Source organism: Rhineura floridana, chromosome 18 (assembly GCF_030035675.1).
Source record: "Rhineura floridana isolate rRhiFlo1 chromosome 18, rRhiFlo1.hap2, whole genome shotgun sequence".
Taxonomy (NCBI): Eukaryota; Metazoa; Chordata; class Lepidosauria; order Squamata; family Rhineuridae; genus Rhineura; species Rhineura floridana.
Window position 1 is genome coordinate 18,275,343 of NC_084497.1, and position 13,684 is coordinate 18,289,026.

The following is a 13,684-nucleotide window of genomic DNA, read 5'->3' on the forward strand; positions in this document are numbered from 1 at the left end:
CCTCTAGTGTCAACTTTGGAAGCTTAGCTTCAAGCGCCTGCCAACTGTTGATAGGGTGCACAGAAAACTAGATGGGTTTTTAATTGGCCTGTTCAGCATTTGCAAAAGATATGCTTTTCAAAAGACCTTTGCTTTGAACCTGCATTGCATAGTTGTTGGGGATTTAATATATAAGCAGTCCATGAGAAACTTTTGTGTCTGTTTTTTGGGAAGAAGGTCTCTGAGGAAATTACTAAAATTCTTAAGGAAAAGGTAGCTTTACCCCACAATTGTTTTTACTGTCATAGAATTATGGAGTTGGATGGGGTCTATAAGGCCATCGCGTCCAACCCCCTGCTCAACACAGTAATCCACATTAAAGCATACCGGACAGGTAGCTATCCAGCTGCCTCTTGAAGGCCTCCAGTGTTGGAGAGCCCATCACCTCTCTAAGTCATTGGCTTCATTGTCGTATCACTCTAAAAGTTAGGAAATTTTTCTTGATGTCAGTTGAAATCTGGCTTCCTGTAACTTGAGCCCATTATTCCATGTCCTGCACTCTGGGACGTTCAAGAAGAGATCCTGGCCTATCTCTCTGAAGGATCCAATTCAATATAAAATCTAAAGAACATTTAGTTTTCTTAACAGAGGCATGACTACTAATAGACTCAGCCTTTATATACACTACTGTGCTTTTCAGGAGAGGGCCTCCTTCAGATACCGTCTTATAAGGAGGTCCGTGCTGTATGATAAAGGAATGAGGCCTCTAGTGTGGCGGCATCTACCCTTTGGAACTCACTCCCTCTACACATCAGGTGCTGTCGGTTGTCTTTTGGTCACCTATTGAAGACCTTCCTTTTTAACTAGACTTTTAAGTGGAGATCTTTATCCCAGGTTCTACTGGATTTGAAATTCTCATCTGGTTGGCCACTGGGATAACAGGATGCTAGACTAATTGTGCCATTGGCCTGATCCAACAGGCATTTTCTATGTTCTTATTGATTTAACTAGGGGCTGCAGCTCTGCTTGCTTCGCTCTCCAAACCCACCTACCCTCTTACCCACCCACCCTCCCTTTGTACCTCAACAAAGCCACCCTGCCAAAACTCACCACCTCCCTTTACACCTGCCTGCCTATGTCCATCTCCCTCCTCCATTGGCTCAGCAGCTCTCAGAAGACTATCATCACACTGTAGTTTGTAGTGCCACCTGTTGGCAGCCAAGCAAAATGCTGTGTGATGACATTCTTATCTTTGTATTATGTACCAAGACATATGGAATTGTTGTCAACTATTTTTATTGCTGTCTTTACTGCTATTATTACTTAAAATCACTTTCAGATATTTTGTAAGAAGAGATTCATAAGTGGAATCAAATAAATAAAAACAGTGGAAATCATTAAAGGGTTTAAATATTCATTTATGACATCACAGTATTTGAAAAAAGACAACACTTGAAAAGTTAGCACCAATTATATATAATAAGAGTCATGGAATCTTCTGAAAATGTTTATGTAATATGGAATAGTTTTTATTGTATTCTCCATGTGTTATACAAACCATGTATATTCTTTTTCACTGGCAGAACACAGCCTATATTCCAATGACATTTTTCATCTTGATTTTGATGATGTATTGCCACATGACCGGAAGAATCTAGATGTAACAAGGAGGCTTAGGAATGGCATGTGAATGGCCTTTGTCCCCTAATTCATGCCTCATATCCCTGATGTATTGGGGTGTTTATTGGTTTGCACACCGTAATTGTAATGTATTGCAGTTTAGAGAGCTCAAAGCACAGGCTTTGTGATGCTATTTAGAAGAAACTGGAACAGAGGTTTCAACTCTGTCTGTACTCAGGAACAGCCTGTGAGAAGAGTTATTCAGTTAACCAAAACAATGCAGTTTGTCCCATGCTTTGTGTGCTGAAAATCTCCGGTTTGATCCCTGGCATCTCTAGTTTAAAAAAGCGTTGGGTCACAGGTGCTGTGAAAGACTGAGAGGATTGGGGAGCCATTGCTAGGCAAAGTATGCAATTTTGTGCTCTATTGGGGAAGCCAGCATGGTGTCCTCCAACTTTCATTATCCCTAACCATTGGCCGTACCAACTGGGCCTGGAGTTGGAGTTCCAACAATATCTGGAAAGCATTGCATAGATGACCACTAGCTAAAAAGTGATCCACATGACTCTAGGGTACTCAGGTCCAAGGTCCAAAGAGACAGGTGACATAGGCAGCAGGCAGAACAGTGGCAGGAAGAGAGGTGTTCAGATAGTCTGGTGGCTTCCCTCTGCCACAAATCACTCAGATCTGGACATTTTTTAAGCACACAACAACAAGAAGAATCAATTTATGTCCCTGGGTATCTCGCTCCAGTAGGAGGCTTCAGGGGCTAGGGTCCCAATCCCAGGAGGAATAAGTCTCTTAGCCAAACACTCACCAACAAGACCAGGGTTGCAGGTGTAGCACAGTCTAAAATTAGGTCAAGCACAGAGAATCAGTCTAGATCCACAACATTATGAGACAGTCCAAGGTCATTATCACAGAGAGTTCAGGCTAGGGCAGGGCAGGTTTTCAGACAGGAGACAGTTCCCACTTATGCCTAGAGATGCTGCTGGGAACTGAGCCTGGGACCTTCTGCAGGCAAGAGAGGTGCTCTGCTACTGAGCGACAGCCCTGCCTTTCGGCTAGCCCTCTGATCCTGATTGCTCGTCGGTCCTGACTCATTCCAAACTGCTCTTTACAGTCCACTCCTAGCAATTCTGCAGTTGCAGCTGACTTACACTTTTTGTTGTTGTTATGTAACTTACAGCTGCGAGGAAGTCTGAGCAATCTTGGAACTGCAAGGTGGGGCTCAGAAGGGGAAATTTAACTCTGAAGCTGCTTTTTGCATTTCAGTGGAACCCTATCAGGGCCAGCGAGTCTTTTCTTGCTGCGAAACGACAGCTTCCAAGAGGCACTTTTGTGGGGACCGTGCAGTGTAGCATAGTGGACAGAGTGTCAGGCTAGGACCTGGGAGACCACGGTTCAAGTCTCCACACTCAGCTGTAAAGCTCACCGGGTGACCTTGAGTGCTCAGTGCCTCCCAGGTTTACCTACCTCACAGGGTTGTTGTGAGGATAAACTGGGGAGGAGGAGTACCACATATGCCCTGTTGAGCTCCTTTAGGGGAAAGGTGGGATATATATGTAATAAATAGCTTCAGTATTTAATGGTGCATGCATGTTATTATTATTGTTGTTGTTATTATTATTATTATTATTATTATTATCTTTATTTATACCCCGCCATTTTTCCAAAACTGGAACTCATATGTTATTCTGCATATAGGCAAAACACTACGAGAAAAGTCATCTTGGTGTGATAGTATGATCGGTTATATTAGGGTTAGCTTTATATTGTGTTGAGCAGGGCATCAAAAAGCCACTATCCCCTCCCAAACACACTTTTATGAGAAATATTGATGCATTTGTGCTTGCCATCAGTTGAAGGTTGCTCTTTCTTCCAGAGCTTGGAAAAGTTACTTTTTTTGAACTACAACTCCCATCAGCCCAGTCCAGTGGCCATGCTGATGGGGCTGATGGGAGTTGTAGTTTAAAAAAGTAATTTTTTCCAAGCTCTGCTTTTTTCTTCCTCAGTGTTTGCTCAATGCATGCATGCACATCAGCAACATATTAGGCTAGCAGCAGAAGGAGATGCAAAGGAAATGAAGGGACTTGTAGACTCCTGAAAACTGCATGCATGTTTTCTAAAACAAACTCATACATACCTTACTGAAACCACAGTTCTGTCATGGTCTGTGGTCTCAGTCCCGTCCTCCCCCCCCCCAGCTCAGAGGAAGAGGAGGAAGAGACACCCCTGGGGAGCCATGTTCTTCCACCACAAGACCTTTCAGGCCAAAGAATGTGGCTTTACCAAAGGCCTCAGCGGTGCTCTGCCAATGGCAGGCCTTGCCACCCCCCACCCCTCTGGGTCAACCTGGGGACCACCTGCACTGCCTCAGAGCCAGTCCCAAATAGGTTTTGGGGCAGGACTCATATTTAACTAGGACTAATATTAAACTCATATTTAAAATTAAACATGCAGTCAGGAGGGGGAAGGGGAAGGAGGCATTCTCTGATTCAAGGACCTTGACTAGGGATGGGTGAGAACTTGGACTCAGTTCACATAAGAACTGAAACACAGCCATCCTTTGAAATTTGTATTTATTAGAATTTTGGGATGCAGTTCACCAACTAAACAATATTAACAAAAATGCATATATTAGGGGAAAGGGTGCATAACAATGAATTATGAGTGAAAATCACATGCAAAAAGACACAATATGATGAGCAGTGGCTTGCAAAAATGTGTACCTTTGCCAAAACTGCCTACGAAAATGTGTTTATTTGTAGAAATTCGCACTAACATAATGGAGAATTTTCATGAGGATTTTTTTTTTTAAAAAAAATTGCACATTGCTGCAGAAATGTGGACGACTGAATTTAAGGTTGGAAAAATGAGAAACTGACAGGACTGAAACTGACAGATCTTTCCATCCCTAACCTCATTCACTGAACAAGGGGAATCTGACCCCAGGGACATGATAGGGAGGACTCTGCTCTCCTAAGATGTGTTGCTGCTTCTCTGGTAAGGACCACTGCTGCAATCCAGCCTCTCCGGCAGAGTGGTGGTCTTGAGCCAAGCAATGGCAGAGCAAACCAGAAGGACAAGGCAGAGTGCAGCAGCAGACCGATAAAGGAACAGAATGGATGGGATTCTCCCATCACTGGATAAAATGGCCAGTTGCCAAGGGTGAATGCAAATATTTCTTTTCCTAGCAAGGCTTTTCTTCACGAGGTCTGCATGTAATGAGTTTCGGGGGGGGGGAGGTAGGAAAGGTCCTTGAATACAAACCACTCCTTTGTTTTCCTTTCATAATCTCTTTTCTTCTCTCAACTGGATGGCTGTGTCTTTCAGCCTCCTCAGAGGCCCAGCAAACTGTTTATTTAGACAAAGCAAGAGCTGTGTGTGTGTGAGAGAGAGAGAAAGAGAGCACAAGTAGCCAAGTTTTCACATTTCAGCAACCAAAATACTTTAGGGTGTGGTGAGGTTGAATGTTATTATTGTTGGAAGACACTGAATTATGGTAGGACTGAGCATCAGAGCTCAGTGAAGTTGATAAAAGATATGGATGTTCTTTAATCATCATCGCCCAAATGGTTCTAACTTTTCTTTGAAGATCACACATCTCTCAGGAGGATCCCAAATGAAGAAAGCCTTTAATTGATGCCCAAGGCCAACTTCACAGGGGCAAGCCAAACCAGAAATGAACTTTAAAAGCCACAGGTTCTAGGGAATGGGCAGAAATTCATTGCAATCATATTTCAATATGAATCTACCAAATGTGCACTTCCAAAAGCAATACATGCACCCAAACACAGGTACTCTTTGAAAGTTTGCACTTTTCCAAATCTTGCAATGCAGTTCTCCAGTTAGAGCATTGCACACAAAGGAAATTGTGCGCAAAAAGTGTGCACATAAGTGCATTTAATAGGGAATGTGGTTTACAAAAATACACTGTATTACTGAAAATTGCACACACAAATGCATATATTAGGCAAAACTGAAGACAAAAATGCTTATATTAGGGCTGTGGGCACACTAAAGGTAAAGGTGTCCCCGCACTTGTAGTGCAAGTTGTTTCCGACTCTTAGGGTGACGTCTTGCGACATTTACTAGGCAGACCGTATATTTATATGAAACCGCTGGGAGCCATCATCAGGAGTTTTGGGCTGCAGTGTCACCAATATGCGGATGACACGCAGCTCTATCTCTCATTTAAATCTTCACCAGAGTTGGCTGTGGATACCTTGTCCAAGTGCCTGGAGTCCGTAAGTGGATGGATGGGAGAGAACAGGCTGAAACTGAACCCCGATAAGACTGAGGTATTACTAGTGGGGGACAAGGGAAGGTTGGGTGATTTTGACCTGATACTTAATGGGGTGAGTTTGCCCCTGAAGGACCAGGTCCGCAGTCTCGGGGTCATCTTGGACTCCCAGCTGTCTATGGAGGCTCAGGTTTCTGCAGTGAGCCGGGCAGCTTGGTACCAACTTCATCTAGTACAGAGGCTGCAACCCTATCTTCCCATACATCTGCTCCCATGAGTGATACATGCCCTGATCTCCTCTCGATTAGACTACTGTAATGCGCTCTACATGGGGTTACCCTTGAAGACGGTCCGGAAACTCCAGCTGGTACAAAACGCGGCGGCACGCTTAATAAAGCAGACCCGCCGCCGCGATCATATCACCCCAGTGTTGATTGAATTACACTGGTTGCCAGTTGTATACCGGGCCCAATTCAAGGTGTTGGTTTTAACCTTTAAAACTCTATACGGTTCCGGCCCAGTTTATCTGAAGGAGCACCTCCAGTATCACCAAATATGCTGCCAAACAAGATCAGCCTCACAGGACCTTCTCTCGGTCCCACCGACTAAAACAGCTAGGTTGGTGCGGACCAGGAAGAGGGCTTTTTCGATCGTGGCCCCCACCCTCTGGAACTTACTTCCCTTTGACCTTCGGCATGCCCCCTCCCTGTTGACTTTTCGCCGAGCCTTGAAGACCTGGCTCTTCAGGCAGGCCTATGGGATCTCTGGGGTGGGTTAGGTTTTACACTGTATTAATGTAAGATGGTCTTCAGATGAGATGTTATGATATTAATAATGTGATGATTATGTATATGAGCAGATTGTATTTTATATTGTATTTTATATTGTACATCGTCCAGAGTGTCCGTTCAGTCGGACAGATGGGCGTCTGCTAAATAAAATTTTATTATTATTATTATTATATATGGGGTGGGATTGCCAGTTTCTTCCTCGGCCTTCCTTTACCCCCCAGCGTATGCCGGGTACTCATTTTACCGACCACGGATGGATGGAAGGCTGAGTGGACCTTGACCCCTTTTACCGGAGATTCGGCTTCCTCCTTCCGTTGGAATCGAACTCCGGCCGTGAGCAGAGTTTCTGCTGCATTACTGCCACTTACCACTCTCCACCACGCACACTAGTTGCTTCAAAATCAGTGAGAATAGTTTTTCTGGCTCTGTTTTGAAGCGACTCTGCCCTCGGCTGGACACACCTCCCTTCCCCACTGCTGCCTTCAGACCTTTCAGAACTGCCCACGGCAAAGTGTTGGGCCAATCACTGTCTCTGCCTGAGCCTACAGCAAAGCGTTTCCATTGGCCACACCTGGAAGGGAAAGGGTTGATCTACCAATCTGTCTGAAGCTGAATTTTTAACAATGCACTTGAGCTGAGCTGACCAGTTCTAAGAGTAGAAAGGGGTGGAGTTTGACTAACGTCCTGTGCCCCCAGAAGACAGAGGTGGAGGCGCCCTGGAACCAGCACAGCCTTTAAGTGTGCCTCTACCTTAGGACAAATTTGCATGGAAATCTACACAAATGCACACTTTGAAAAAAGTCACCAATGGAACTGACGGATGCATCCACAGCCACAGCACCTGAGTTGGGACTTGGTATCTATATGGACAATGCCCTCGGAGACAAGTTATCATTCCCCTCCCCCCGAGAGCATAGAAAGGATTGCAATAGGCCAATTGTTGCTTGTAGTATAGCCAGGGATTCTTCCAAGATTCTTCTCGTCCAGGCCAGATTCACACCAGACATTTATTCTGTTATTATTCCACTTTAAACAGTCACAGCTTCCCCCCAAGAATCCTGGAAAGTGTAGTTTGTGGAGGGTGCTGGGAGGAGACCCCCTTCCCCTCGCAGACCTGCAGTTCCCAGAGTCCCCTGGGAAGAGGGATGGAGTGTTAAACTACTCTGAGAATTGTAGTTCTGTGAGGAGAACAGGAGTCTCCTGACAACTCTCAGTACCCTCCCAGTTGTTAGGAGCCACCCTTTCCCCCCCACAGAGCTACAATTTTGCAGAGTGGTTTAACAGTCATTTCGTCTTTCCAGAGAACTCTAAGAACTGGAGCTCTATGAGGGGGGTCTCTCAGCACCCTCCACACACTATGTTTCCTAGGATACTTTGAGGGAAGTCGTGACTGTCTAAAGTGGAATAATAGCTGGATAAATGTCCAGTGTGAATGTGGCCCCATTTTCACCCAGATGATTTTGCCATTCCAAACCATCTGGCCTTGTTTCCAAATCATGCATTAGGAATTCTCCATTCTCTTCCCCCCCCCAAAAAAAAATGTGCAGGAGTTTTGTACAAGACCAATGCAGTACTCAACCGATTTCAGGCTTGTTGCACGGAAAGCATACTCTGCTGTCATCGCTACCCTCATCACCCCAGCCCCCACTGTCCTGCCCCAATGAATAACAGCAGAAGGTAATTAAAAACCAAAAGCTGCTTTTCTGCTAGCGATCACGGAAACTACCACATGCCCTTCTATGCTCCTCAGAGGCAAGAAGTGTGCTTTGTCTTCACCTCTCTCTGTTGAATCTCTCCTCCACACTTCACTATATATAACCGACTCTGCAATCTTCTAAAACATCCCTGTAACTTTAAACCTGAGATTTTTTTTTTGGGGGGGGTGACCATACAGAGTCCAGAGGGCGGGCCTTTCTTTCGGGACCACTTTGCATGCCCACCCAGCCTTCAGTTAAGGGAAAAACGGCTCCCGGTTACTTTTCCATCCCTCTGTCAATGCTTCTGAGAGGAGTGCTTTCCACTCCAGCAGTGGGAGGAGGACTTGGAAATCCAATAAAACTTTTTGCAAAACAAAGAAGGCACTTGACATAACTGGATTGCTCAGGACTGGACTTTTTTTAAAGTTTATCAAAGATGTTTATTATAATGCAGATCCTTGTTTTCCTGTTAGGGAATGTGGCATTCCAGGTATTTGCTGAAGAAGGTAAGGAAAATTCTCCTAGATATGCAGATGTCCAGAACTGGATATTTTCTTTCTTTCTTTCTTTCTTTCTTTCTTTCTTTCTTTCTTTCTTTCTTTCTTTCTTTCTTTCTTTCTTTCTTTCTTTCTTTCTTTCTTTCTTTCTTTCTTTCTTTGAGACTAGCATGGCTGCGTTGTATGATTGTACAGAGTTTTGCTTAGGCTGCAGTCCTAACCCCACACACCTGGGAGCAGGCCCCACTGAAGTCATTAGGATTTACTTCTGAGCAAACATGGTTAGGACCTAGCCGTTCTTGCCTCCCCACCCTTACTTTCTAGGGCTGTAATATTCAAGATAATTGTGGGCTAGTGAAGTAAAACCTGTTGACTTTTGGTGACTTTTCAAAGCAACACCAAAATACAGGCCACCTACAGAGTGTGTCGGGGAGCAAAAGGGAAATGAATGAGCTTGCAAGTAAATAAATAAATTATGGACAACTTTTTTCAGGAAATGAAAATATAGCAGTGCAATTCTCTACATGCCAACTCAGAAGTAAATCCCATGACCTCAATAGGATTGCCCCCACCCCTGGCAACTTAGTATAGGATTGCAGCCAAAATCTCCTCTTTTTCAGGATAACATTTTACTGATCGGCATTATTTCATAAAGGGCAACTTGCCAGTCAAGGCGCAGATGACTGCTCTTTGCCAGAGAGCTGGAGGCAGCATAATATAAGGGCCCTTTGCTTGTGGTGTGTACACTCCCCCCAACGTTGGCCCTAGTTTTCCAAAGTCCCACACTCACTTCCCAGAATAGCTAGTTCAAATGATTTCAGGTAGCAGAGCTAGGAAAGAGCCAGAAGAGCTGTTGGCACTGGAGTTGCATGTACTGTAGAAGATAGATTTCTTGGATGTTGTCCATAGCCCAGTTGCAGACAACATGCTTGAGATGCCAAAGGTCCCATCTCCTGCCGAAGGACTTCAGCTATCACAAGTAGGAAAGACCCACCCCTGCTCAAGAGTCTGGAGAGATTCATTCAGCCATAGCCAACAAGATTGGTCTACCTGGTGAGGCTGTACTTCCCCTTGACGAAGCCATGCTGATCCTTCCTCCGTTCAACTGTTTGTTCCATAATGCTCCACCCTTTCCTGGATATGTCTGATCCAGATGCAGTGATTCATATGTTACTGGTACTCAGGTTCAGTTCTCATACATGTCACAGTGTGTACACTTTTGAAGAGGTCTCCACAGCTACAAATGATTCAGAATACAGCTGTCGGCGCATTGTTTTGCAACTTTGGAACAATTGCATTGATTCCCAGTTGGTTTCCTCTAGACCTAATTCAAAATACCAATGATCCACTTTTAATTTTTTTTAAAAAAAAATTAAAGCCCCAAAGAATCAAGGTCCAGGGGATTTTATTTATTTATTACTTATTTTTAACAGGATATATATACTGCTTTATCAATAAAAACCTCTAGGGGGGATTTGATGCCGTTTGCATTTAAAGCCAAATCTATCAAATCTGCACTTTTTGAAAATCTATGAACCAAAAACACAGCCATCCTTCGAAATTAGCACCTCTCCAAAATTGTGCAATGTATACAAAAATGCACGTGCTAGGGTAAGGTATGCATAAAAATGCATTTGTTGTTATGTGCCTTCAAGTCGATTACAACATATGGCGACCCTGTGAATCAGCGACCTCTAGTAGTATCTGTCATAAACCACCCTGTTCAGATCTTGTAAGTTCAGGTCTGTGGCTTCCTTTAGGGAATCAATCCGTCTCTTGTTTGGCCTTCCTCTTTTTCTACTCCCTTCTGTTTTTCCAAGCATTATTATATTTTCTAATGAATCAGGTCTTCTCATTACAGTCATGAAAATAACATGCAAAAATGCATTATGTTTGGGGGAATTACTTTGCAAAACTGTGTATATCAGGCAAGATCGCATACAAAAAGAATGTTTATATTAGGAGAAATTTGCCCTAAAGCGCTGATGATTTTTCATGGGTGCAATCTGACGAAGAGCCACCTGTCCCAGTGATTTCCCAGCTGCTCCTTGGTCAGAAGGTCCTCCCTCTGTTTTCATGTTTGCATCAGGCAAAGAGAGCTTGGGAGTCCTTCGATCCCCTGCTGAGCTTTACGGATTTCCTTTATGCTGCCATTTTTCTCTTTCCGTGCCTTTATTTCTTCATCTTCTTCAATGGCATTTGCTTGTTTAATTTTTTCCTTATCCTCGTTGCTGTTTTGGGTTTTGCAAATCGTCAGTTGCCTTCAGAAAGACAGAAATATGATAATTCATGAATATATTTCCAAACCCTTGGACTCTCCCCCCGCCCCCTGTGCTTTTTGACCTTTTTTGGCACATTCTTCCTTCCTGAGATTTGCTTTCCTTGGCACGCTGTTTCAGACAAAATTCCCAAACACTTGGGTCTAAGACAGCCTTCCCCAAGCAAGTGCTCTCCAAACTAGCATCGTACGTGCCCATTTGACCCCTCAGATCTGCGGAACTGTGCACTTTTACATGACACATAATGACTATTCTGCACTTGGAAGAAATTGATCCGTTAGTGTGGCAGCACCTCTGCTTAGGAACTTCCTGCCCATTGATACTAGGCAGGCACCTTTGCTATACAGGCATACCCCACTTTAACATACGCAATGGGACTGGAGCGTGTATGTAAAGTGAAAATGTACTTAAAGTGAAGCAATTATCTATGCATGTACTGCACTGCAATCGCCACTAGATGGCAGCGGCGTCATGCCATTAAGTGTCTGTTATTGCGAAGCGCGTATGTTAAAGTGGGGTATGGTGGAGTATGGAGCATGCACGTTATAGCGAGGCGACTTTAAGTGAAGCGGCTTTAAGCGGGGTATGCCTGTATTGTTTTTGCTGCCTGCTAAAAACTTTTTTATTTCAGCAACCTTGCCAACACGTGTAATTTTAGCATGCAATTTCAACACGTGCTTTTGGTAGCACAATTACTTTTAAATTACTGAGTTCATTTTATATTTTTAAATTGTCCTTGCGACTTGTCCTTAGAGTCACATCCAGCACTGCTGTTCTGCTGGGGCAGCAGCTGTCTGCCTGTGCAACAGAACTTCCCTATGCACTTTCAAAATCTGCACAGGAGGGCTGCAGGACCCTGCGGAAGAGATTTTGAGGGTGCACGGGGAGAGGAAGGGAAGGAAAAGCCCTGCTCTGCCAGTGGAACTCTGAGTATGCGGAGATGGATACAACCCTTAATGTTCGGTTTTATCATTAAGGGCTCTGCACCGGATATGGCTGAGGTCTGGGGTGCTTGGGGGCTTCGGCTGAGTCGGGGTGAGACAGCCACTGATCACTATGGGTCAGACGGGACGACCCAAAGTGACCTGGGGCTGTCAGGGGGCAGGGCATTGGGCAGGAAAAAAAGGCAGGTATCAAGCTGAAATCAAGATTTCGACTGAACATCAGGAAAACCTTCCTGTTAGAGACATACAACAATGGAACCAATTACCTAGTGAGGTAGTGGGGCTGTCTGACACTGGAGGCATTCAAGAGGCAGCTGGACAGCCATCTGTTGGGAATGCTTTAATTTGGATTCCTGCATGGAGCAGGGGGTTGGACTTGATGGCCTTGTTAGGCCCCTGCCAACTCTACTATTCTGATTCTATGAAATAAAAAATATCTTACCCTTGGCCACTGATGGGGGTTGTAGTCCAAAGCATTTGGAAGGCATGTGATCTAAACCTCACATGCATCCCTGAACTTATTTGGGATTGGCTACCAAGCAGGGTGGGTGGCCGCCAGGTTGACTCAGGGCATGCTGGCCTGATCATCCCCCACCCCCAGAGTGGCGCCGCAGGACTCCAATTATGAATGAACATTCTGGATTGTCTTTTGCAAAGCTGTTAGTGGTTTGAGTAAGCAGCATATACATTTTGCCATAGATAAATAAAAATCTTACCCTTGGCCGTGCTGGCTGGGACTGATGGGAGTTGTAGTCCAAAGCATTTGGAAGGCATGTGATCTAAAAAATGAAATAACCTCTCCTCCAATTGTCCCTGCTTGTGAAGGACAGTTCTGATTTTCTGGATCTGTCCCTGGTAAGGCATTGGGTGGTATTCAGTGGTATTCCTACTCAGAGTAGACCTATTGAAGTTCATGAACATGACTAACATTGGCCCATTAATTCCAAAGGGTCTACTCTGAGCAGAACATAGTCGGAGACAACCCATTGTGTGTAGGTCTGCCCTCGGGAGTTTCCTCCTAAGAACTTCCATTCCATGGGACTTGCCAACTCCCTTCTGGCAAAACCTACAGGCAGCAGAGAGAGCGTTACGGAGGGCCCTCGAAAGGCCATGAGAGGAAGGCATCTTCTTCCCAGCAAGCGGCTGGTGGGCCAAATTCAGCCCAGCAGGACAGACTGAATGCTTCATGCCAGCTCTATGTTGACATAGCGCAGGCTCTGGAGGGCACCGGGCCCAGGGTGACAAGAGACCCCATGTCCCCTGAGAGGACAGGCAGTCAGCGGGGAAGAGTGCAGATCAACCCTGAGGATGGGTCCTTTATTGCACTTGTGGCTCCTCGGATAACGAGCCAAAGGCTTTTGTCAGCGACCAGCAGAAACGCTCCCTGCTGGGCTTGGGAAGCCTTTACTTCCCCAAATATTGCACAACCAGCAGGAAGGATGGGTGCTGTGGCAAAGCACCTGCTTTGCATGCCGAGGGAGCTGCATCCAAAGCCAGTCCTACTCCCAATTTTAGTGGTTCTACTCTGAGTAGGATTTAGTTGGACACAACCCAAGGTCTCGGATGCAGTCCTCAGGATCTCAAGGTAGGACTAGGAATGCCTCCTGCAACCTGGGGAGCTGCTGCCAGCC

The 13,684-nt window shown here is 45.0% G+C and overlaps 1 protein-coding gene across 3 annotated transcripts in view; it reads left to right on the forward strand.

The window, feature by feature from the left end:
* Window positions 1-8,567: 8,567 nt before the first annotated feature.
* The window catches only part of LOC133372397 (podoplanin-like), a 32,713-nt gene continuing 27,596 nt past the window's right edge, over window positions 8,568-13,684 (forward strand). For all 3 annotated transcript variants that reach the window (XM_061600937.1, XM_061600939.1, XM_061600940.1), the window contains exon 1: window positions 8,568-8,839. In XM_061600937.1, coding sequence (XP_061456921.1) covers window positions 8,770-8,839 — 70 coding nt within the window. In that variant the 5' untranslated portion in view covers window positions 8,568-8,769. The remainder of the gene's footprint in view (window positions 8,840-13,684) is intronic.